General features: G+C 42.1%; 1 protein-coding gene across 1 annotated transcript in view; it reads right to left on the bottom strand.

Annotated features, from left to right (window-relative positions):
- The window catches only part of UFL1 (UFM1 specific ligase 1), a 51328-nt gene extending 28044 nt beyond the window's left edge, over nt 1-23284 (bottom strand). The window contains exons 1-9 of the mRNA XM_073675731.1: nt 22934-23284; nt 21075-21220; nt 20963-20991; nt 18260-18357; nt 12670-12784; nt 11795-11925; nt 8749-8807; nt 4330-4476; nt 16-191 (exon numbers count right to left, since the gene is read on the bottom strand). Coding sequence (XP_073531832.1) covers nt 16-191; nt 4330-4476; nt 8749-8807; nt 11795-11925; nt 12670-12784; nt 18260-18357; nt 20963-20991; nt 21075-21220; nt 22934-23010 — 978 coding nt within the window. The 5' untranslated portion in view covers nt 23011-23284. The remainder of the gene's footprint in view (nt 1-15; nt 192-4329; nt 4477-8748; nt 8808-11794; nt 11926-12669; nt 12785-18259; nt 18358-20962; nt 20992-21074; nt 21221-22933) is intronic.
- Between the last annotated feature and the right edge of the window lie 531 nt (nt 23285-23815).

The raw sequence follows: 23815 nt of genomic DNA, 5'->3' as shown, positions 1-23815 counted from the left end.
CCCTACCCCACATACCTCAATATCCAGCCATGATCCTGAGCTAATGGCTTCTTCAGCAGAAGCTTCCACCTGATCCAATATACTCTGCCCAGCACATAAGGACTTCAGATAAATTAATGAAGCAGTCTTGTATCTTTTTCTGATGTATCCAACTGGGTCTGGGATTCCAAGCCTCGATAAGGAATCATACTCTGAGTAAACATATCAATGGATGAGTAACAAAAAGTGAAGCCAACTTATTCCATATACAGTACAGACCAAAAGTTTGGACACACCGTCTCATTTAAAGATTTTTCTGTATTTTCATGACTATGAAAATTGTACATTCACACTGAAGGCATCAAAACTATGAATTAACAGATGTGGAATTATATACTTAACAAAAAAGTGTGAAACAACTGAAAATATGTCTTATATTCTAGGTTCTTCAAAGTAGCCACCTTTTGCTTTGATGACTGCTTTGCACACTCTTGGCATTCTCTTGATGAGCTTCAAGAGGTAGTCACCGGAAATGGTCTTCCAACAATCTTGAAGGAGTTCCCAGAGATGCTTAGCACTTGTTGGCCCTTTTGCCTTCACTCTGCGGTCCAGCTCACCACAAACCATCTCGATTGGGTTCAGGTCTAGTGACTGTGGAGGCCAGGTCATCTGGCGTAGCACCCCATCACTCTCCTTCTTGGTCAAATAGCCCTTACACAGCCTGGAGGTGTGTTTGGGGTCATTGTCTTGTTGAAAAATAAATGATGGTCCAACTAAACGCAAACCGGATGGAATAGCATGCCGCTGCAAGATGCTGTGGTAGCCATGCTGGTTCAGTATGCCTTCAATTTTGAATAAATCCCCAACAGTGTGACCAGCAACGCACCCCCACACCATCACACCTCCTCCTCCATGCTTCACGGTGGGAACCAGGCATGTAGAGTCCATCCGTTCACCTTTTCTGTGTCGCACAAAGACACGGTGGTTGGAACCAAAGATCTCAAATTTGGACTCATCAGACCAAAGCACAGATTTCCACTGGTCTAATGTCCATTCCTTGTGTTCTTTAGCCCAAACAAGTCTCTTCTGCTTGTTGCCTGTCCTTAGCAGTGGTTTCCTAGCAGCTATTTTACCATGAAGGCCTGCTGCACAAAGTCTCCTCTTAACAGTTGTTGTAGAGATGTGTCTGCTGCTAGAACTCTGTGTGGCATTGACCTGGTCTCTAATCTGAGCTGCTGTTAACCTGCGATTTCTGAGGCTGGTTACTCGGATAAACTTATCCTCAGAAGCAGAGGTGACTCTTGGTCTTCCTTTCCTCATGTGAGCCAGTTTCTTTGTAGCGCTTGATGGTTTTTGCAACTCCACTTGGGGACACTTTCAAAGTTTTCCCAATTTTTCGCTCTGACTGACCTTAATTTCTTAAAGTAATGATGGCCACTCGTTTTTCTTTACTTAGCTGCTTTTTTCTTGCAAATTCTATAATACAAATTCTAACAGTCTATTCAGTAGGATTATCAGCTGTGTATCCACCATACTTCTTCACAACACAACTGATGGTCCCAACCCCATTTATAAGGCAAGAAATCCCACTTATTAAACCTGACAGGGCACACCTGTGAAGTGAAAACCATTTCCGGTGACTACCTCTTGAAGCTCATCAAGAGAATGCCAAGAGTGTGCAAAGCAGTCATCAAAGCAAAAGGTGGCTACTTTGAAGAACCTAGAATATAAGACATATTTTCAGTTGTTTCACACTTTTTTGTTAAGTATATAATTCCACATGTGTTAATTCATAGTTTTGATGCCTTCAGTGTGAATGTACAATTTTCATAGTCATGAAAATACAGAAAAATCTTTAAAAGAGAAGGTGTGTCCAAACTTTTGGTCTGTACTGTATATATATTTTTTCAGACATGAGTTTTTAATCTCAAAAATCCCGCATTGATAGAAAGTTATATTAAAAGGGTTGTCCAGTCTGGAATGACATGTCCGCAGTCACTCCGTGTGAATCCTCCAAGTGCATGTACTGTATGCTGCGAGGATTCACCGTTGTCTGTGCCGGGAACAGCAGTCATGCAATGTGATTACTCCCGGGCAGAAGGGTTTAGTGGCCGAGGCCTCGGTTGTCACACACTTGTATTGAGTGGTGCCACGCACACTAGTTGGGTTCTGGCCGGGAGCGGGGGGAGGATTTACAAGTCTGCAGTCACACAGAGTGACTGCAGACTTGTCATTCTAGACCGGACAACCTCTTTAATAAATTATGCAGCACAGAATTTTAGATCTATTTACTGAACATAAAAAAAGTTTCTCTATGGATCTATACAAGAGCCTTGATGTGCCTTCCATAGCAATGCATAGAGAAACTGATTTCTGGTGCATGCATAGGACCTGGCATGGCTTTGGGACATGGGACCATGGAAGAACTGTAACAGAGCAGATAATTCACTAACAAAGAGATTGTGAGAATCATTACTCCACTACTATTTATATCACTATGCAAGAAAACAAACATTTTTTGGAGTGTTCCTTTAACGCCTATGAATACATTTGCACAGAATTTATTTTAATGGTTTATTTGCTTCATAAATGCAAAATTAAGCAACTTTCCAAATAGTCTTCATTACACATTTTCTGCTGCAGATTATCTGTAAGGTCTTTATCTAGCTGAGTGATTTGCAAAAAAGATACACATTTGGAGCTCCGATAGCTCTATTTTCTGCCGTCCCTCTCTTATATCAGTGTTAGGGCTTGTGGATATGGCCGTATATTCAGTCCGAGCGAGTGTGATCCGATGTTTTGTCGGACCAATGTTATTCTATGGGTCCATGCTGCCAGCCTTAATTTGATCTGATATTCGGATCGCATTCAGTCATGCAAGTCAATGAGCGTGTGGAAACTATCGGACTGCACTCGGATGACATCTGAGTGCAGATTGATTTCCACGGACTGACAGAATAGAGATATTTTTTTTCTGTATGTTCTCCTCATCCAATCGAATCGTATCACATAATGCTCACACTCCGATCAGAGTGTGCTCAGAGTGTGATTAGCATAATCAACCAGATTCTCTCTAACTAGAGAATACACAGTCACCTACACTTAGCCTTAGAGATAGCAGGAGGGAGGGGATTTACACAGATCGGCAGTGGAAAAATGTGAAAAGTACCTAAACATTTATGGAACATAGAAAACAAGTTGTAGACAAGGGGGAAAGCAAATGGAGAGGAGCTAAGTGCAGTCCTGGAGCTGAGCTGCTACATGAAAGTGAAGAGAGCAGTGCCCTGGATAAACATACTGTATAACTCAATCCAGAATATATAAAGATGAGGGACATTAGCCACAAGAGGAAAAATCTGAAACTTGGATCAGGCAGCAAACTGCACATCAGAACATCCAAAACTTAATGAAGGAATGCCGATTGCACCCGAGAACTGGAGTAAAAGCTTTACTTCATCGCCCCTTAAAACTTTATTAACTAAAAGGTAAACACAAACATATGTAAAAAATATTTTTCTATGTTAAAGGTGACCATAGCCATTAACGGGAATTTGTCATCAGATTTTTACCACCTAATCTGAGAACAGAGACCTGATTCCAGTTAGGTGACGCTTACTGGTCTGCTTGGTGTAGTTTCTACAAAAAACACTTATCAGAAGGAGGACTAGTACACCTGCTGCCATGTAGCCCTCTACATTAATGAGTTCTGTCCTGTCCTCACTAGTGATTGGCAGCTTTCTGCCTATGCACAGTAAGCTGCCAATCAGTGATGTGAGTGGAGTTATACAGAGCTCAGCATTCAGAGAACTGGTAGATCTGCAGCAGAGAAAATAGTAATTTTTGTCAAAACTGCAGCAAGCAGCCCAGTAAGTGATAAATTGCTGGAATCAGGGTCTCTGCCCCTACATAATCATGCTCTCAGATAGGTTAGCAAAAAGCTGGTGACAGTTTCCCTTTAAGAAAATGATTGAGATGTGTGAAATTTGTGGAATTGTAAACGTCCTTTCTTAGACAGTACTGGCAGTCACATGAAGCCTGTGGTCTGGTAATTACACATGTCACACGGTGATGATGGGAAATGAGAAGGTGATGTGAAAACAGTCCCTTTGAGTGTATTATAGCTGATCAGTGCCCTGTTACTGTGAACTCCCACCTCTTTCTATTTTAGTCAACACAAACGAGCCATAGTGCTGAATTTGGTATTATCCAGAAAATAAAGGCGTGAGCTGGCAAGTGAAAAGCCAGCTTTTACGTGCCAGAGGCGGCATTCTCTAAATCACCTTCATGTGGCTGAAAACAAGACTCACAAAGACCAACTTGTTTCCTGAACACAGAAGAGAAGTGCGTTACCTAGGTAACCGTTTTGCTTGAAAAAGGCGTCTATCCAATTGCTCTGTGTTCTGGCGTAGATGTCGGGAATAAACACAGCCTTGTCCTGTCTTCCGCCGACCACTGTGCCCTTTAAACGTCCACAGTTTACAAGTTCCTCCAACAGCGCTGCAAAAGGGGATTACAGCAAGCATTTCTTTATCTCTAAATGGCAAGTCTTAACTGTCAGCAATGCATACACTACATCTACAGATCATATGTATAGGGCAATCCTGTCCTAAATGCCCCAATATCTGTACAGAGATGGACCCCCATGCTACTATTAGACAATGGGGCAAATTTATTATACCAGAAATAGTTGTAAATTACTGTGGAAAGCTATGGCTGCTCATAGTAAAAGTAGTCAGCCTAAGATGTGCTACAGGTAATAGATTTGCCGCATTTTCTGGCTTTGGTTTAAAGACTGGGTGTTTCATATGTCAGTCTGAAAGAGTACGTGTCACTAGCTCAAAAATGGAGTTTCATACCATGCAAAATGCCTAAGCTTTCCAGATCCCACTGCTCTTTTCTGTTTTGTGCTGCATCACTCCATTGCAGACATATTCACATTTGTTTCTTCTAGAGCGCACTATGTGAAATCTCTGCTTTGCAGTCCAACTGGGTGTTTTTTTTTTTTCCAGAGTCTTTTCTGGGGGAGGGTGCACTTTCACCCCTCCATCTCAGACGCTGCTAATCACAGCTCAGCAGCTGATTTAGCCGTCTATTGGAAAGAGGGGTGAAAGCACACGTCCCAGGAGAAGACTGTGAAAACCACCCAGTTGGACTGCAGGGCAGAGATTTCTGATAGTCCCCTCCAGAAGAAACAAATGTAAATATCTTTACAATGGAGTGACGCAGTACAAAATGGAAAAGAGCAGCATAATCAGTGTAGCTCAGAGCAGGGATTTTTACAAGGTATTTAACATTTTTCTGAGTAAGTGACAGGTCCTCTTTAAGATTGGCATATGAAACGCCAATGTTTGTTTGTAAATTCTCCCCAATGTCATTTGCTTTAACCCCTTCACCCTTGATGTATTTTTACGTCAAAAGTCGTGTCCTTGCCTTTGATGCAGACTCGCACACCGAGCCCACATTTTTCCCTACACATGATGACTGATTTAATTAGCCAAATCCTGCTGTCAATCACTGACAGTGGGATTTAACAGCCGCTGGCCTGAAGCTTGTCATTAATCCCATCCATAGGCACCACTGTCATGTGATCATAGGGCGCCGATTGATAGCCATGACAGCCAGGGGTCTGCTGATGACCCCCCATGCCTCTTATTATGGATCTCCTGAGAGACCGTCATTTCTGCTATACATACCAATGCACTGCTATGTATAGTACAGGTGATCAGACGATCGCAGCTTCAAGTCCCTTAAGGGGACAATTGAAGACCGTAAGACTGTGTGCACACGTTACATTTTTGCAGCGTTTTTGCCACTTGGATTTGCTACAAAACCTGAAGAGATTCCTGATGCCAGCAAAGTGAATGAGAATCCTAAAGCCTCATGCACACGTTGCTTATTTGTGACTTGCAAATTTGGTGCAGATTCAAATCTGCAGCATGACAGGTCTTTCAGCGTTTTATTTTTCACCCATTGACTTCAATGGAGTCAGTCAAAAACGCTATAAAAATGCAGGCATTAAAATTATTGCAGATTTGCTGCATTTTTATTCCAAAAAACGCATGGGTGTAAATAAAGGAAAAGGATGCAATGTCACCATTTTGTGTGTATAGGTAGGTCTGTGTGTATTTATAACTTTTTTATATTTAAGTCAATGTAGCTGTATAAGAGCTTGTTTTTTGCGGGACGAGTTGTACTTTTGAATGACTCTATTCATTTTATCATGTGATGAACTGGAAAGCAGGCAAAAAATTCCAAGTGCGTTGAAATTGCAAAAAAAAAAGTGTAATTCCACAATTGTTATTTGTTTTTTTTTCCCATTTACCATTTTCACTATACAGTAAAACTGACCTGGCAGTACGATTCCCCAAGTCAGTAAGAGTACGCACATACCAAACATGTATCTAAGGGGTGAAAAAAAATCTCTTTTCTTGGGTCGCCATTTTCCAAGACGCGTAACACTTTTAAATTTTCGGGATTAGATGCTCTGTGGGGGCTTATTTGTTGAGCCCTAAGTGGACGTTTTAATTGATACCATTTTGGGGTAGAAACGATGTTTTGATCGCCTCTTATCGCAATGTTGCGTTGGCCAAAAAAAACATAATTCTGGCGTTTCAACTTTTTTTTTTTCTTGTTATGCCATTTACTGATCGAACTAATTTTAATTTTAGATTAATCAGACTTTTACGAACGCAGCGATACCAAATATGTGTATGCTTAATATTTTTTTGTTTGTTTTATTTTTAATGGGGCAAAAAAGGGGGGTGATTTGAACTTTAAAAAAAAAAAAAAAAAAGTATACTTTTTATTGTACTTTTTTAGTCCTCACTTGAAGATGCGCTCAAGCGGCCTGCAAGCTCACATCAAAAGCAGGGACACGACATATGACGTACATGTAAGTCAAGTGTCGTGAATGGGTTAAAAGTTGAGAATCTGCCGCCCGAGATCTCAAGATTAAAGGGGGAGTTGCATGTACGTTGCCTGTCCTTACTTGGACGCTCACTTTTACCTTTCATATCTCAGGCTGTAGCTGTGATCCTAGTTGAGATAGTGTATGTACAAACAACATTATTGGAGGACATGCCAAGGTTTTCGTACAAGTTGCCCCCGGAAACAGCTGGCGGTCTATTTCTTAAAGAGGATTTGCTGTCACTTTTTACCGGCATCTTTTCCATATACTTTTAACTATAAAGAGCGAGTGTCTGCCAAACTGAGACATCGGAAGAATGAACATGTAATATCTTTTGAACACTTCATGGTTTCTGAACCATGAACCAGTTAAAGTAGTGACAACATTTTTTGCAGTGGATTTGTGGTACTATTTCAGTACTATACCCATAAAGCCTGTTAAACTGCCCCCCACCCCCTCTCCCACCTCTCTGATTTTAGCCAGTGTGAAGGAGTCGAAGCAGCGGGTAAAACTAAAAGGCTTGTAGAGAACACAAAAGTATATAAATGTGCAGTATATATATTTTTCTCAAAGTATTTCTATTGTGCAGAGCTGGCCGTCTTCTGATAGTGGCCGGGGCTGGGTACTACACTTCCGCCTCCTTTCAGATCAATAGGAGGCAGATGTGCAGTACTCTGCAGAGGCCACTACAAGAAGATTTCCAGCTCCACAAGTGAGTACCAACACCGATAACAGCTGATAAGCGGGGGTACCGGGTGTCGGACCCCGACCGATAAGGATAGGTCATCAATGCTAAAGTAGTGGACAACCTCTTTAAAGGTATCGTCCGGTCTAAGAAGTAAAGTCTGCAGTCACCATGCGACTCTGGACTGCCAAAGCATGACAAACGGTCACGATTTCCCTGTATGCCCCGTGCAAGTCGGTAGTTATATGACACACAGTATGTGCCGACTAGACTCCTGCACGTCTCTCAATTCTCTTCTACTGAGAGAAGCCGTGCGACACTAGCCGGCACATGATCACAAGCATGCAAACTGCCCACTTGCTCAGAGCATTCAGGGGAATTGACAGTGTCTCATTAGACAGTCTGCAGTCACAGTGACTGCAGATTTTGCTTCTCAGACTGGAAAGCCCCTTTTAAAAAAAAATAAATACAATTTTTTATTATATGTACTTCAATCCTGTGGTCCCAGCGCCACATAACCAATCCTGCTTACTGGCATTCTGTTTGTCCTGCCTGCAGCCAACACATCCCATATGACCTTGTATTGTGCCATAGGCCGCTGATGCCAGCGATTGGATGCAGTGATCACGTGGTCTCCAGGTTTTTGCTAACTCATCTGAGAGCAGCATAATGTACGGGCAGAGAACCTGATTCCAACAAACTGTTTTTAGATGTAGGAGAATTCAGAAAGCTAACACTGTATATTGATAAAAAGCTACTTATCCGAGGAAGGGGGTGGTCGGACCACTTGGCAAGAGGGAGATAGTCTGGGTAGTGATAATCTCCTGGTGATAAAACATTCATTGTATGGAAATAACAGCACACAGCCTAATAAGTGACACATCCCTGAAAACAGTGTATCAGACCCTACCCCATGATGCCCACAGATTACATAGCAAAAGCCTGCTGACATATTCCCCTTTAAATAGAGCATTATTGCAGCAGCCAAGAAAACAGACAGTTAGCAGGGTGGATCTGGAACAACAGGGATGAAGTGACAACATATTTTTTTATTTTAGCTGTATTGCAATGTCCTGAGTATTCTATAGCTTCGGCCATATTCTTTGGACAGTTGTCTAATAGATGTGTTTCGTCGATCCCTGTAAAATGAATGCAGGACTCATGCTGAAGCACTTACAGTATAGAAGATGCTCTGGGAAACCATACTGAGAGATCAGCCCGATTACTGGTGTGGGTCTAAAAACAAAGCAATTTACAGCACTGGTCACTAATATAACAGCTTCATTAGGTTTACACTTTAATAAAATACAGACAAAACCATTAACTTTTCAGTGGATTGGCTCTCACTAGCTTTATGCTCTACTACTTTGTGGAAATAGCTTTCTGATTTAATGGAAAGAACTGCAAGATTTCTAAAATACTTGGTGCCTCTCGTCCTCACCATTTGCAAGATCTCTGAATCTAAAAATATATCCTAATCGTGTCCAACTGACTTAGAAACCCAGCTCATTACCAGAGGCCGATGGCGACTCTACATCACCGCCATCTGCATCCTAGAGTAATGGCACAATCCACTAACAGCAAGCAGTGATCTTCAAAGTGGTAGAAAACGGAAACAAACAGTATATTAAAAAGTTACCCAATTGTTAACTGCACAGCAGTGAAGTATTTTTGGCATAAAATCTTTAACTTGCTCTTCAATGGTTGGTTTACACAGACTGCATCAGGAATATTTACAGGGGTTGTCCACTACTGCATAAATACCTCCCTGACCCCTCTGCTCTCAGCCCCATGTCTCTCATCAAATAATGTTACATAACCGCTGCAGCCAATCAATGGCCCCTGAATAACAGGATTTCTTCCGCCCACACGTTATTGTTAAGGATATTTATATCATGAGACTGGCAAGGGTCACAGGGCTGAGAGCAGAGGAACAGCGCTGGTCCGGGAGGTAAGTATATATATATTTTTTCATTTATGCAGCATGCTGGGGCCATTACTATGATATAGTATGCAGTAGTGGACAACCCCTTTATTTTCCAATATCCCGGGAACTAGTATTCTGCACTTCAAATTTCATCTGGGTGATTACATCATTTCAGTTTCCAAATGAATAAATATATTTCTTTTTTCAACTTCTTGCCTTGACATCAAACCAAATTGATGTCCCTACAATCAGAGTATTAGGTACCCACCCTATACCATAATATAAATTCCCTGTAGTTATAAATAGATCTCTCAGGCCTGATGAGGCTGGTGCAGATACTCTGAAAATCCATGCCTCAAAGGCTGTACAATCATTTTTTACAGTTTATGTCTAGCAAGAAAGTGAAAAAGCGCACAAGTCCAAGTTTATTTAGGAGCTGAATTCAATCTCTACCCACCTAACCTGATTGACAGATACGCAAGTGTCCTTCCAGCTGCTGTGATCTCACACTAATCAGTACAAGCTGCAGCTGTCAGTCAGGCTGAATGGGTGGAAATTGGACTTTCAAAAAGGACTATACAGCCATTCTGATATGGTGTGTATATATAGCTTTACTGGCCTCTATCAAAAGGGAAAAATCCAGGAGGTTCATTTTTTTTTTCAGTCTTCACCCCAGACAGATCAGGTAGACAATGCTTTCTATGACCTTGACAGAGGGGGTTCTGAGTCCAATTGATTGCAGATCATATGATTAGCTGTATATTTAAAGGGGTTGTCCAGTACTATTCAAAATAGACCAATGCATTTTTATGATGAAAAGAAGCTTCTTTTTAATTACCTCCCTCTGCTGGTTCTGCCTGTGTTGGCGCTATCACTGACCGCTCACAGGCAGCACGTTACCCCCGGCTGCAGCCGGCTCTGACATCTGCTGAGGTCACGTCATGATTCCGGATGCAGCCGGGAGTCTCTCTTCTGCAATCAACGGTGGATGATGGGTTGTGGGTGGGATTACCCCGCCCACAACCCAGTAGCCACTGCGGGGACCCCAGTACTGAGTCACGCCTCACTTGACATGACATCAGCGGGGGGGGGGGGGGTCACGTGATGCCGGTGAGCGGCCAGTGATAGCGCTGCTCACAGGCAGAAACAGCAGCGGGAGCTAATTAGAAAGAAGCTTCTTTTCATCATAAAAACACATTGGTCTATTATGAATAGTAGTGGACAACCCTTTTAAAGCGGTCATAGAGATAATGCTCAATACATGTATTATATTCATCTGATTTGTGCCATATTTACATTATTAAATCCACTTTCATGTTGCCACTTTTTTGGCTTGTTTTTTTCTCAGAAATTAGTACACTGATGGGGAACACAGAGGAACCAATTCCATTCGCTTTTGTATTAATCAAGGACCGCTTGTTGTGACTGGCCCAAACCATTAAGGTCTGTAGCACACTTTGGATAATAAGCTATACCAGTAATGTTGGTCTACAGCAGGGGTGGGGAACCTTTTTTCTGCCAAGGGCCTTTTGGATATTTATGCCATCCCCATCCTTAAAGGGCTGTACAAATTGCGCAGTAACTTCACCCACATAATACGTCCTGACGCTGGCACTGGTGTCAGGACATACTCTTTCGTTGTATGCGCCTCAGCGTTCAGTAGTGAGCTCACTGAGCAAGAAGAAATTAAAGGGCCGGCAAAACACAGCGGCTGGCCCAAGCACTGTGATCCCCTGGAATCTGCCCAGGGGGCGGAGAAAAGGTCATTGCGGGCCGTAAAAGGCACACGGGCCAGAGATTTTCCACCCATGGTTTAGAGCAGTGTTTCGCAAACTCCAGTCCTCACGGACCCCATCAGCTCATGTTTTCAGGATTTTCTTAGCATTGGCCAGGTGGTGGAAGTATCATCAAGGCATCAGTAATTCTCTTAGCTGTGCAGCACTATGGAAATCCTGAAAACATGACCTGTGGGGGGCCATGAGGACTGGAGTTTGGGAAACACTGGTTTAGAGGATGGATTAGCCCATGTTACAGCGGGGTTCTATTTTACGGTACACAAACATTTTACTACTTTTGTTTTTTAATAGTATTTTGAAATAAAACTGTGTTTTTTCAATGTATATCGCTTGAAGAATCTGTTAGCCAATGTCTGATTTGTTTTCAATGAGCCACTTCTCCTAGAATATATCTGGGTCTTCTAGAACCTCTCTTATTTGGATTTGAATATATGGCTATAGATTATATTATTAATATAACATTGGAACTTGTGGCACGTAGGTGTGTGAAAAACACTTACCTTGTAATTGCAGTAAAAAGTCCTCGGATGCGTGCCCTGTGCCGGGCAACAAATGCCTCAGTATAGATGACCCCCTTGTTGTTCTGGTCAATCTTCCCTTGGATTATACTTCCAAGTCTTAGCTCCAGAGTCTGCAGGTAAAGAGGGTGTAGAAGAGAGAGGCTGCTTACTTTTCTACTGTTGGACTGAGCAAATTCTACATAAGGCTGTGATGTATCAATGATCAACTCTATAGAGCATAGTCCTAAATTTAGGAGGACAATCCAATAATGTATTTGACCGAGTTCAGATGAGAATATGGGAAAAAAAACTGTTTGTCATCAGTATTCCATTCATGTGTCCATATTCTACGTCCTTGTGGCATCCGTTAAATGTACAAGATTATATACAGCTTAAGGGCAACACATTTGTAAGAAATTGGATGCAAGATGGATCATCTGTATGAGAATCAGATTTTTTTGTATGCACCCATAGACCTGAATAGGTGAGTCTCATCCGAAATACAGAAGAGAATATTGCATGCTGCGATTTATTTTTTTAACATGAACACTTGGTCTGTGTGAAATAACTTAGCTGACCAGCCCTATTGAATTACATTGGGTAGTGGGCTGGCAGTGTACTCTCTGGTTTTAACTTGGACAGCACTTGCTCATCGAAATGAGAAAAACTGATCATTTACATGTGAAAGATGACAAGCTCCTCAGTGCCCCTCCTCCCTGCTGCTGTAGGGGTTAAGCACTTAGCTTATGTTTACCCTGAGAACTATATTCCTGTACATGTCACCAGTGAGAAGAATCAGATTTATCCCCTAATGTCGTGGTAATAAAAGAAATATAGAGCTGCTGAAATGTGGCTCTGGGGCGGTCCTTTATCACCTCTGTCAGGAAGTCTCCAGGAAGGTCGTACATCTTGCATAGTTCTGATATAGTCACTTGGCCGGCTTCCTGCAATTTATCATTGACTTCTTCAGCTATCTGGTCCAGATAGTTGCTAATAAAAAGAAGAAATGTGGATAGATATGTGTCTTGCTAAAAATAATAACACATAAGAAACTTGGGACATATGTTGCTATTGTCCTCCGAGTTAATTAATAGAAAGTCAATTTAAAAACTATTCATTCAAGGGATTTAAAATCTTACATTTTTTTCAATTTAAAATTAAAGAAAATCTGTCAGCTGATACACATATAAAATATTCATAGTTCTCAAAAGCACTCTGGCAGAAATGATAGTTTGAAGATCCAACCGGAGACCATAGGCAGAGACAAGATTAGTCAGGCGGCACCCCGGCCAGCTAGTCCCTGCAATGCTGTAGGAGATCGACAGGTTTCTTCTCTGTTTAATAGGGAGAGACCTGTCAATCACTTAGAGAAAGTGGAGGAAGAAGCAGTCCGGGGGCAGCATCGGACTAATCTCGTATCTGCCTATGGTACCTGGCCAGTTCTTTAAACTATATTTTCTCTGAGGTTCTGGAGTATTTAAGAAATAAATATACCTGGCTGCAATTGTGTAGCCAGGCGCTAATTCATGCCAGTGGTTTGGGCAGCTTGAATCAGATACTAGCGGCCCTTTCTTCTTTAATTACACATGAGAAGCCTTTACAAATTGGATATTTGTGTATTTTCCATTATGGCGTTTCCAGCCATGCCGTGTGTCAGTCAACTCCACCCTCTACCAAGATCTTCGCTGGGTGCACTATATACTCAAATGGAAGATTTTTCTGGTCTTGTAACATTCTAAGTTGTTTTTTTTGCTGTAGTAGCTGACTGGTGATCCCCCTAAACCAAGAGGATATTGCTTTTTTATTTTTATAGTTAGAATTTAATTTTTGGGTATAACACATTTTATTATGGGGACAATGAAAAGTAAAAGCAATTCTGTCATTTCAATGGTCTCCAAATAAAATGTTTTAACCTGATAATGGGGGAGGGGGGTCAATAATGAAAGGTTTTTCTGCATTTTTCTTTGTAATATTATATTTTAAATACTTTTCTCTATATCAGGACAGTGATTCCCAGCCAGCTTTCCGTGGGGTTCATTGTAAGCTGGTGAGGCGTTTCCCAGAAACATCAAGACTTGTTACATTTTACAGCAAGGATGACAACCTATGTGTATATACCTGGCCTGCAGCCAACAAATCACAGACACATAAAATAAAGAATTACCCCCCTCTACACCCTAGGAATGAGAAAAAGGTGTCATGGTTGCCTCCCAGTAATAAGGTTGGGATCACACACAGCGGTTTTTGTATTAATAACACTGCAGTTTCTGGTCCACATTTTCCAGTTGATCCAAAGCCAAAATTGGATCCAGCAGGTTCTTTACATGTATCATTTTGTTTGAATCCACAATGGGCTTTTTCCTCAAAAAAATGCTCATGCCTCCATCATTGGATATATAAACATGGACAAGAAGGAAGGCATGAACCCCTTCCGGATATGTGACATCTTGATGAGTGGTGTACATGTAAATCACATGTTGGGTGTGGGTGTACAGAGTGGGTGGAAGGGCCAAGCCTTCTCCACACACAGCGGATGGCATGACTACTATAAAATCACCATCCACCCCTATAGGCAGTGACTAGAGCTAGTTGTAATCGCCGCTGTTACCCTGGTAAATGCCACTGTCAACCTCTGACAGTCATGCCTTTATGGCCACCTCCTCCTGTGATGTGATCTAGGGGTGCCAATGGGTTGCCTAGCACATTTTAGCTTATAGATCAAAAGATAAGAGAGTATATACTATCAAAATGTTTGCAGAGAGAATCCCATACATGTTAAATCTTTATTAATAATCTATTGAGAAATATATACAGTTATATGAAAAAGTTTGGGCACCCCTATTAATCTTAAGCTTAATGTTTTCTTAAAATTGGTGTTTTTGCAACAGCTATTTCAGTTTGATATATGTAATAACTGTTGGACACAGTAATGTTTCTGCCTTGAAATGAGGTTTATTGTACTAACAGAAAATGTGCAATCTGCATTCAAACAAAATTTGACAGGTGCATAAGTGTGGGCACCCTTATCATTTTCTTGTATTAAATACTCCTACCTACTTTTTACTGACTTACTAAAGCACTTTTTTTGGTTTTGTAACCTCATTGAGCTTTGAACTTCATAGCCAGGTGTATGCTATCATGAGAAAAGCTACTTAAAGTGGCCACTTGCAAGTTGTTCTCCTGTTTGAATCTCCTCTGAAGAGTGGCATCATGGGCTCCTCAAAACAACTGTCAAATGATCTGAAAACAAAGATTATTCAACATAGTTGTTCAGGGGAAGGATTCAAAAAGCTGTCTCAGAGATTTAACCTGTCCGTTTCCACTGTGAGGAACATAGTAAGGAAATGGAAGAACACAGAGACAGTTCTTGTTAAGGCCAGAAGTGGCAGGCCAAGAAAAACATCAGAAAGGCATAGAAGAAGAATGGTGAGATCAGTCAAGGACAATCCTCAGACCACCTCCAGAGAGCTGCAGCATCAACTTGCTGCAGATGGTGTCACTGTGCATCGGTCAACTATACAACACACTTTGCACACGGAGAAGCTGTATGGGAGAGTGATGCGAAAGAAGCCGTTTCTGCAAGCACGCCACAAACAGAGTCGGCTGAGGTATGCAAAAGCACATTTGGAGAAGCCAATTTCTTTTTGGAAGAAGGTCCTATGGACTGATGAAACAAAGATTGAGTTGTTTGGTCATACAAAAAGGCGTTATGCATGGCGTCAAAAAACCACACCATTCCAAGAAAAACACTTGCTACCCACAGTAAAATTTGGTGGAGGTTCCATCATGCTTTGGGGCTGTGTGGCCAATGCCGGCACCGGGAATCTTGTTAAAGTTGAGGGACACATGGATTCCACTCAGTATCAGCAGATTCTTGACAATAATGTTCAAGAATCAGTGATAAAGTTGAAGTTACGCAGGGGATGGATCTTTCAGCAAGACAATGATCCAAAACACCGCTCCAAATCTACTCAGGCATTCATGCAGAGGAACAATTACAATGTTCTGGAATGGCCATCCCAGTCCCCAGACCTGAATATCATTGAACATCTATGGGATCATTTGAAGAGGGCTGTCCATGCTCGGCGACCATCAAACTTAACTGAACTGGAATTGTTTTGTAAAGAGGAATGGTCAAAAATACCTTCATCCAGGATCCAGGAAATCATTAAAAGCTACAGGAAGCGACTAGAGGCTGTTATTTTTGCAAAAGGAGGATCTACTAAATATTAATGTCACTTTTCTGGTGAGGTGCCCATACTTATGCACCTGTCAAATTTTGTTTGAATGCAGATTGCACATTTTCTGTTAGTACAATAAACCTCATTTCAAGGCAGAAACATTACTGTGCCCAACAGTTATTACATATATCAAACTCAAATAGCTGTTGCAAAAACACCAATTTTAAGAAAACATTAAGCTTAAGATTAATAGGGGTGCCCAAACTTTTTCATATAACTGTATATATATATATATACACACACACACACACACACACACACACACACACACACACACACACACACACACACACACACATACATACATACAGTGGTGACCAAAAGTATTGGCACCCCTGCAATTCTGTCAGATAATACTCAGTTTCTTCCTGAAAATGATTGCAATCACAAATTCTTTGGTATTATTATCTTCATTTAATTTGCTCGCAAGGAAAAAACACAAAAGAGAATGAAGCAAAAATCAAATCATTGATCATTTCACACAAAACTCCAAAAATGGGCCAGACAAAAGTATTGACACCCTCAGCCTAATACTTGGTTGCGCAACCTTTAGCCAAAATAACTGCGAACAACCGCTTCCGGTAACCATCAATGAGTTTCTTACAATGCTCTGCTGGAATTGTAGACCATTCTTCTTTGGCAAACTGCTCCAGGTCCCTGATATTTGAAGGGTGCCTTCTCCAAACTGCCATTTTGAGATCTCTCCACAGTTGTTCTATGGGATTCAGGTCTGGACTCATTGCTGGCCACCTTAGAAGTCTCCAGTGCTTTCTCTCAAACCATTTTATAGTGCTTTTGGAAGTGTGTTTTGGGTCATTGTCCTGCTGGAAGACCCATGACCTCTGAGGGCGACCCAGCTTTCTCACACTGGGCCCTACATTATGCTGCAAAATTTGTTGGTAGTCTTCAGACTTCATAATGCCATGCACACGGTCAAGCAGTCCAGTGCCAGAGGCAGCAAAGCAACCCCAAAACATCAGGGAACCTCCGTCATGTTTGACTGTAGGGACCGTGTTCTTTTCTTTGAATGCCTCTTTTTTTTTTCCTGTACACTCTATGTTGATGCTTTTTGCCAAAAAGCTCTACTTTTGTCTCATCTGACCACAGAACATTCTTCCAAAACGTTTTAGGCTTTCTCAGGTAAGTTTTGGCAAACTCCAGCCTGGCTTTTTATGTCTCGGGGTAAGAAGTGGGGTCTTCCTGGGTATCCTACCATACAGTCCCTTTTCATTCAGACGCCGACGGATAGTACGGGTTGACACTGTTGTACCTCGGACTGCAGGGCAGCTTGAACTTGTTTGGATGTTAGTCGAGATTCTTTATCCACCATCCGCACAATCTTGCGTTGAAATCTCTCGTCAATTTTTCTTTTCCGTCCACATTTAGGGAGGTTAGCCACAGTGCCATGGGCTTTAAACTTCTTGATGACACTGCGCACGGAAGACACAGGAACATTCAGGTCTTTGGAGATGGACTTGTAGCCTTGAGATTGCTCATGCTTCCTCACAATTTGGTTTCTCAAGTCCTCAGACAGTTCTTTGGTCTTCTTTCTTTTCTCCATGCTCAATGTGGTACACACAAGGACACAGGACAGAGGTTGAGTCAACTTCAATCCATGTTAACTGGCTGCAAGTGTGATTTAGTTATTGCCAACACCTGTTAGGTGCCACAGGTAAGTTACAGGTGCTGTTAATTACACGAATTAGAGAAGCATCACATGATTTTTCAAACAGTGCCAATACTTTTGTCCACCCCCTTTTTTAGGTTTGGTGTGGAATTGTATCCAATTTGGCTTTAGGACAATTCTTTTTGTGTTTTTTTCATTGAAGACAAATTAAATGAAGATAATAATACCAAAGAATTTGTGATTGCAATCATTTTCAGGAAGAAACTGAGTATTATCTGACAGAATTGCAGGGGTGCCAATACTTTTGGCCACCACTGTACATACATATACACACAAAAGCCCAGTGTACAGAAATAATTCTAATGTCATAAAAACCGACCCCAAAAAAAATAGGGATGTAATACTACCAATAAATATTGATAAATAAATCCCAAAATACTATATTATTACCTAATATTACCCCAAAGATAAAGACACACAAAGAGCAAAGGGGGATTTAGAGAGGCAATTAGTAAAGGGAATGAATCAGTACCAGCACTAATATTGACATATGGTATGATCAGTATAAACTTTGGATACTTGAAGCAGTTTACTTACTCATCCACAAGCTGTCCAAGCACCAGCTGAACGCTCTCATCTACTCTCACCAGCTCATCGGCTCTGCTTTCTATGTGCGTCAGATCAACATTGACAACCTATTAGAGGACATCAAAGATTAAATACAATACAAAATATTTGTGCCTAAAATGACCTGAATATATGATTATCTAGCCACAGACCATTGTCAGACATGTAGTGACAGAAAACAGGGGTTTAACTTCCAGAACACACCGGGAGGTAAGACATTTATAAGTCATGTTTGCTGCCATTTGTCTTGAGCGAAATCATGGAGACCGATGTCACCATATGTTTAGAGCAAAAGTTCCCCACATGATGCAAAAACAGAAGTCTCATTTATCTTTAAGGCCAAGTTCCTACAATGAGTTTTTGACGCTGCATATTTTCACTGTGCAAAAAACACAACGTCTTACAGTTCCAACAAAATAGATGGGATTTATAGGAATCTCATGCCCACTGTGCTTTTTTCATTTACACAGTGCACGGTGGCTCAGTGGTTAGTCCTGCAGCCTTGCAGCGCTGGGCTTCTCTGTTCAAATCCACCAAGGACAACATCTGCAAGGAGTTTATATGTTCTCCCTGTGTTTTCGTGGGTTTCCTCCGGGTTCTCTGGTTTCCTCCCACACTCCAAAGACAAACTGATAGGGAATCTAGATTGTGAGCCCCAATGGGGACAGTGATGATGGTGTCTGTAAAGTGCTGTGGAATATGATAGCACTATATATAAGTGAGTAACATAAACATATGCTGTGTAAACCTACCCGTAGTGTGTTTTTGAAATGTGCAACTTCAATTTCTCGAGTTTTATATGTGGATGCGGAAAATCCACAGGTAAAAAAATGCATATAATAAGCATATCACTGTACCAATAAAGTTTTGTCAAAGACAAATACCAGGAAGTATTAAAAACAAAGCAGCTTTATTTAAAGCATGACATACCAAGAAGAGCCAAAAACTGCCTAATCAAAAGGGGATAAAAACGCAATAAAAAAAAAAACTCAAGTAGCTTAATTTATCTAACAGGTATAGAAATGCCGCAACATCAGCAACTCAACAAGTATCGTTGAGTCATGCTGCTGGAATCACGGACAGCGTGAACCAGAGCCTGGCTACCCGACTGCACCAGGTGAGTTTTACTCTGGAACGCCGCAGTGTTCGAGAGAAAACCGTATGAAAAGCCGACCGAGGACATTAGGGAAAGATACATCAATCACTGGAGCGAGGTGGGGAGCAGCCGGCCGGTGGCAGCGTCAGATTAGTCACGTTTCTCCCCACCCTGCTCCAGGTGATTGACAGGTCTCTATGGTTCCCGACCGGATTTTCAAAAGAGATTTTCTCTAAAAAGCCACAGCGTTTCAGAGTAAAACATACCTGGTGGAATCGCCATGGGCAGCATGAATCTAGTGACAGTTTCCCTTCACATAAAGAGCTGAATTCTACATGATAAATCCAGAACAAAATAGTTCTCCAGTCAGTAAAACTGGAGAGGGGGGATAAAAAGATAGAAACACGCCAAGGATCAGTGGGGAGTCTTTTTAAAGGCAAATTTATATTCCTTGGAAGAATATTCTGCAACTTTTCCATTAGCACATAGATTTCCTATTAAAATTTTGCTGTGGTTTACAGGCAAAGTTCACACAGATTTCAGCGGGCACACATGCCAACATCAACATCGTGAGCATACTACGGAGATGACAAAATCATAGGTAATGATCACGAGAGAACTGGTGCTCAGGGGTAAAATTTTTACTCTAACAAAAATATTATATATATATATATATATATATATTATTAAAAAAAAATTGTACCATGCAAGGTATGGCCTCATTCACACGTTCATTTTTAAACATGTACTTGGAAAAAAAAGTTTTGAATCAATGTGTCATCAGTGTTTGGTCCGTGTGTCCGTTTTCGTCATCAGTGTTTGGTCCGTGTGTCCGTTTTCGTCATCAGTGTTTGGTCCGTGTGTCCGTTTTCGTCATCAGTGTTTGGTCCGTGTGTCCGTTTTCGTCATCAGTGTTTGGTCCGTGTGTCCGTTTTCGTCATCAGTGTTTGGTCCGTGTGTCCGTTTTCGTCATCAGTGTGTCATCAGCGTTTGATCCGTGTGTCCGTTTTCGCCATCAGTGTTTTTTAAGGATGGATAAAGAAATCAATAAATTACAAAGCTTCTTTTATTATTTGCAATGTTAAATACAGACAGCACACAGAGGACACATGGATACCATCCGTGTGCTGTATGTATTTTTCACAGACCCATAGACTTGTATTGGCCCTTTTCGTCTGTAATATCAAAGGAAAACAGACATGTCTCCATGAGTTTTGCACTGATACACAGTCGATGAAAAAACACAGACATGTGAATAGCACCATAGATTATAAAAGGATGTGTCATATCTGTAGAAAAAACAGATACAAACATATGTGCAACCCAGACGTGTGAATGAGGCATAAAACTGTTTTAAAATATGTTTGCTCCTCTGAGCTTTGCCGTTGTGGTAAATCACTGATGTAAATGGGATGTTATGCAAACTGCACAGTTTTTAGGCTATGCACCTTTGTAATTGTGATATGGAAGGAAATGGGATTTTGGGGTTAAACTGTAGGTATGAGACTTAAGATGTGGCTGTGGTGATACCTGATGGAATTGACAGGTCATGTATTTTTCTATTATCTCCAGCTTACCTGTTGAAGTTCCACTATGTTCACTCTCCCTATAAAGAAAAACCCACAAGTTTTCATTACTTGGTCTCATCGGAAAGTAATCATTTAGAGTAAGTCATTCTAAGGTACTCACCCCCTCGGACCTGAAGCTCATCCCTGATCTCCGTAGATATTTGTGCTGGAGTAATGTATTCTTTTCCATCCAGGGTGTGCACCACGTCCAGCTGCTTCTCGGCAATGAGCTTAGAAACTATCTCAATGCAGTTGCGCTCAGATAATCTAAAGAAAACAAAACAATAATGATGTTTATTTTGGGCATATCTTTCCAAAATTACATAAATTCTCAAAATTAAAGTTCTGTTCACACAATTTTTTTCAGTGATTTCATAATCCACATAAAAAAAACAACACTTCAAATCTGCTTGCACAAGCTTCCCTTCATTTAAACAAGGAGGTGAACCTATAGTGCATACTGTGTTTTATTTTTTAGTGATAGGGTTTGTTGAGATATTTTTTTTTAAGTGGATCTGCTTCAACATCTACAATAAAAGGTATACAAAGAGTATTTCAAGCAGTTTTTACTGTTTCAAAATCCATGTGAAAAAAAAATAGTGAAAACACCCACAAAAAAGCTGCAAAAAACATGTTCTTACAAAGTTCCGCTAAAACCACATTATTTTCTTTTTTGTAGAAGCTTTTATTTTAATGTGGCTTGTTTTCAGCCTGAAAAATCCACATGTGAACATATCATAGATCAATTGTATAAAGCCAGGAGCACCAGTGTGGAGACCTGTGCATTTACTACAAGGCTAAAAACGACATGAGTAGCTCTGCATTAGATGTGCTCAGACTTAGAACTCTACTTTCACCATCTTTTGGAGGTAGAGAACGGAGCGCTGTCATGATGATGCCTCCGTCCTCTGCTCCCTGAAATGATCAGGAATATTGTGCAGAGGATGAAAACCCTACATAATGAATAAAGCGCTGAGGTCTATGTGCACCAGCACGAGCCGGGTAGAAGAAGACGGTGTGGTCTTTATTAGTCTACACATAAGAGAAAGAGGATTAAAGGGGGTTTCCAGTTTTTACATTTTTCCCTCCCATGGGCTAGACAAGGGATAAAATAATAAATTGAGCCAGCTTTCCGCCATTGCCCTGGTGTTTGGTTACAGACTGCAGCGGTGACATTACGACTAGTGTGCACATCACTGCTGCAGCCAATCACTGAGCTCACTACTTATGCTTTCTACAATAGCCTAGCTCAGTGACTGGTCAGTCAATCACCGAGCTCAGCAATTGTGCTGTCTACAATGGCCGAGTTTAGTGATTGACTGCAGTGATAATGTGCACTGTAGTTGTGATGTCAACACTGCAGCCAATCACTGAGCTCAGTACTTATGCCATCTACAATGGCCGAGTTTAGTGATTGGCTGCAGTGATGATGTGCACTGTAATTGTGATGACAACACTGCAGCCAATCACTGAGCTCCGTGCTTGTGCTGTCTATAATGGCCGAGTTTAGTGATTGGCTGCAGCAGTGACATGTGGTGTAGCCATGCCATCAGCGCTGCAGCCTGTAGGAAAGGTCTGGAGTGTTGGAGACATCAGGTGGTCCCTGCACAGCGGTGAAGCCCCCCCAGCTTGTCTCCTGCCTGACCAGAGTCTCCTCAGAGGACAGAACACAGGAGACACCGATCCCCTGAGCTGCAGGTTATCACCAGGGGGCACATGGTGCCAGGCATCATCACTACTGCAGAATACAGGCTACCAAAATGCCCCCCAGCCCTGAATTTACAGGGGTCGTCCACCCAAAACAGGCTGTCAGTGGGGGCTCCTCAGATCTGGGGCACACGGTGGTCTGCAGGCTGAAGCTCCTATCAGGTCCAGCAGGGTAGGGAAGAGGAGCCACCTCCGCTGCAGCGGTACATGGAGGCTGCAGCACAGCTGACTTCTGGCACATTAGCAGCAGTGCTCCCGTACACGGCCGCTTACCTCTGCACAGTATCGCTGAGCTGGGCTCGCTGGAAGTCAGCCGCCAGCCGCCGGATCTCTTCCCAGTCGGCAGACATGTCTATGCTGCTGAAATGGAAGCGTCCTGCGGGTCACATACACGTCATGCTACGGCGAGTGGAAAGGGCCAAGTTACCACAGCCTGTAACTTCGCGTTCAGACAGCCAGCACTGTCTTCTTCCGTACAGTGCCGTGTGGCGAGCCTGTGGCTACGTCCTGTGTACGACACACTGCACTCGGTGCCCCACTGTACAATGCTCAGTGTTCTTAGTGTTGCGCCCCCTGCTGGGGGAATGCCGCCTTGTCAGGAACTCTTCAAAACTGCTTCAGTAAACGAAAAACTCCCCCAAAGTCTTCCCAAAAAATAATGTTTCCTGAATGAACATAGTGCAAAGCAGGGTCAACAGCGACTGGCTGTGCACACGCTCAGTCTTTTGTCACCTCTTATAACAACTTCAGGGAAGTGTTTCTGTCTTCGGACGGGTTCACACTTGGAAGCTGCGCCCTATTTACAGTTTAAAGGGAACCTGTCATCAAAAATAACGCTGTTAACCTGCAGATATGGGGTTAATCTGCACATTAACAGCATTACTATGCAGCCCGGTGCCTGCATGCAGACGAATGCAGTAGGGAGAAAATGAACTTTATTCTCCCCACCAGCATTCGGTTTAGTCATGGGTGCAGGTTCAGTCTCTGAGTATACAGAGCGGCCGCTGTAACCGCTCTGACTGACACTCCCTCTGCTTTGGGGCTAAACTGCCAGTCAGGGCCAAGGACGTGGTTACATCGGCCGCTCCGTATTCTCAGAACGAGCGCCGCCCCCGCCTCCATGACTGAACCAGTGGCGCCCCCGCCTCCATGACT

This window comes from Phyllobates terribilis, unplaced genomic scaffold (assembly GCF_046119375.1).
Source record: "Phyllobates terribilis strain yellow unplaced genomic scaffold, ASM4611937v1 Scaffold_3__8_contigs__length_932513732, whole genome shotgun sequence".
NCBI classification, from domain to species: domain Eukaryota; kingdom Metazoa; phylum Chordata; class Amphibia; order Anura; family Dendrobatidae; genus Phyllobates; species Phyllobates terribilis.
Note: the sequence above shows the minus strand (reverse complement) of the source record. Positions and strands in the feature narration are given on the sequence as shown.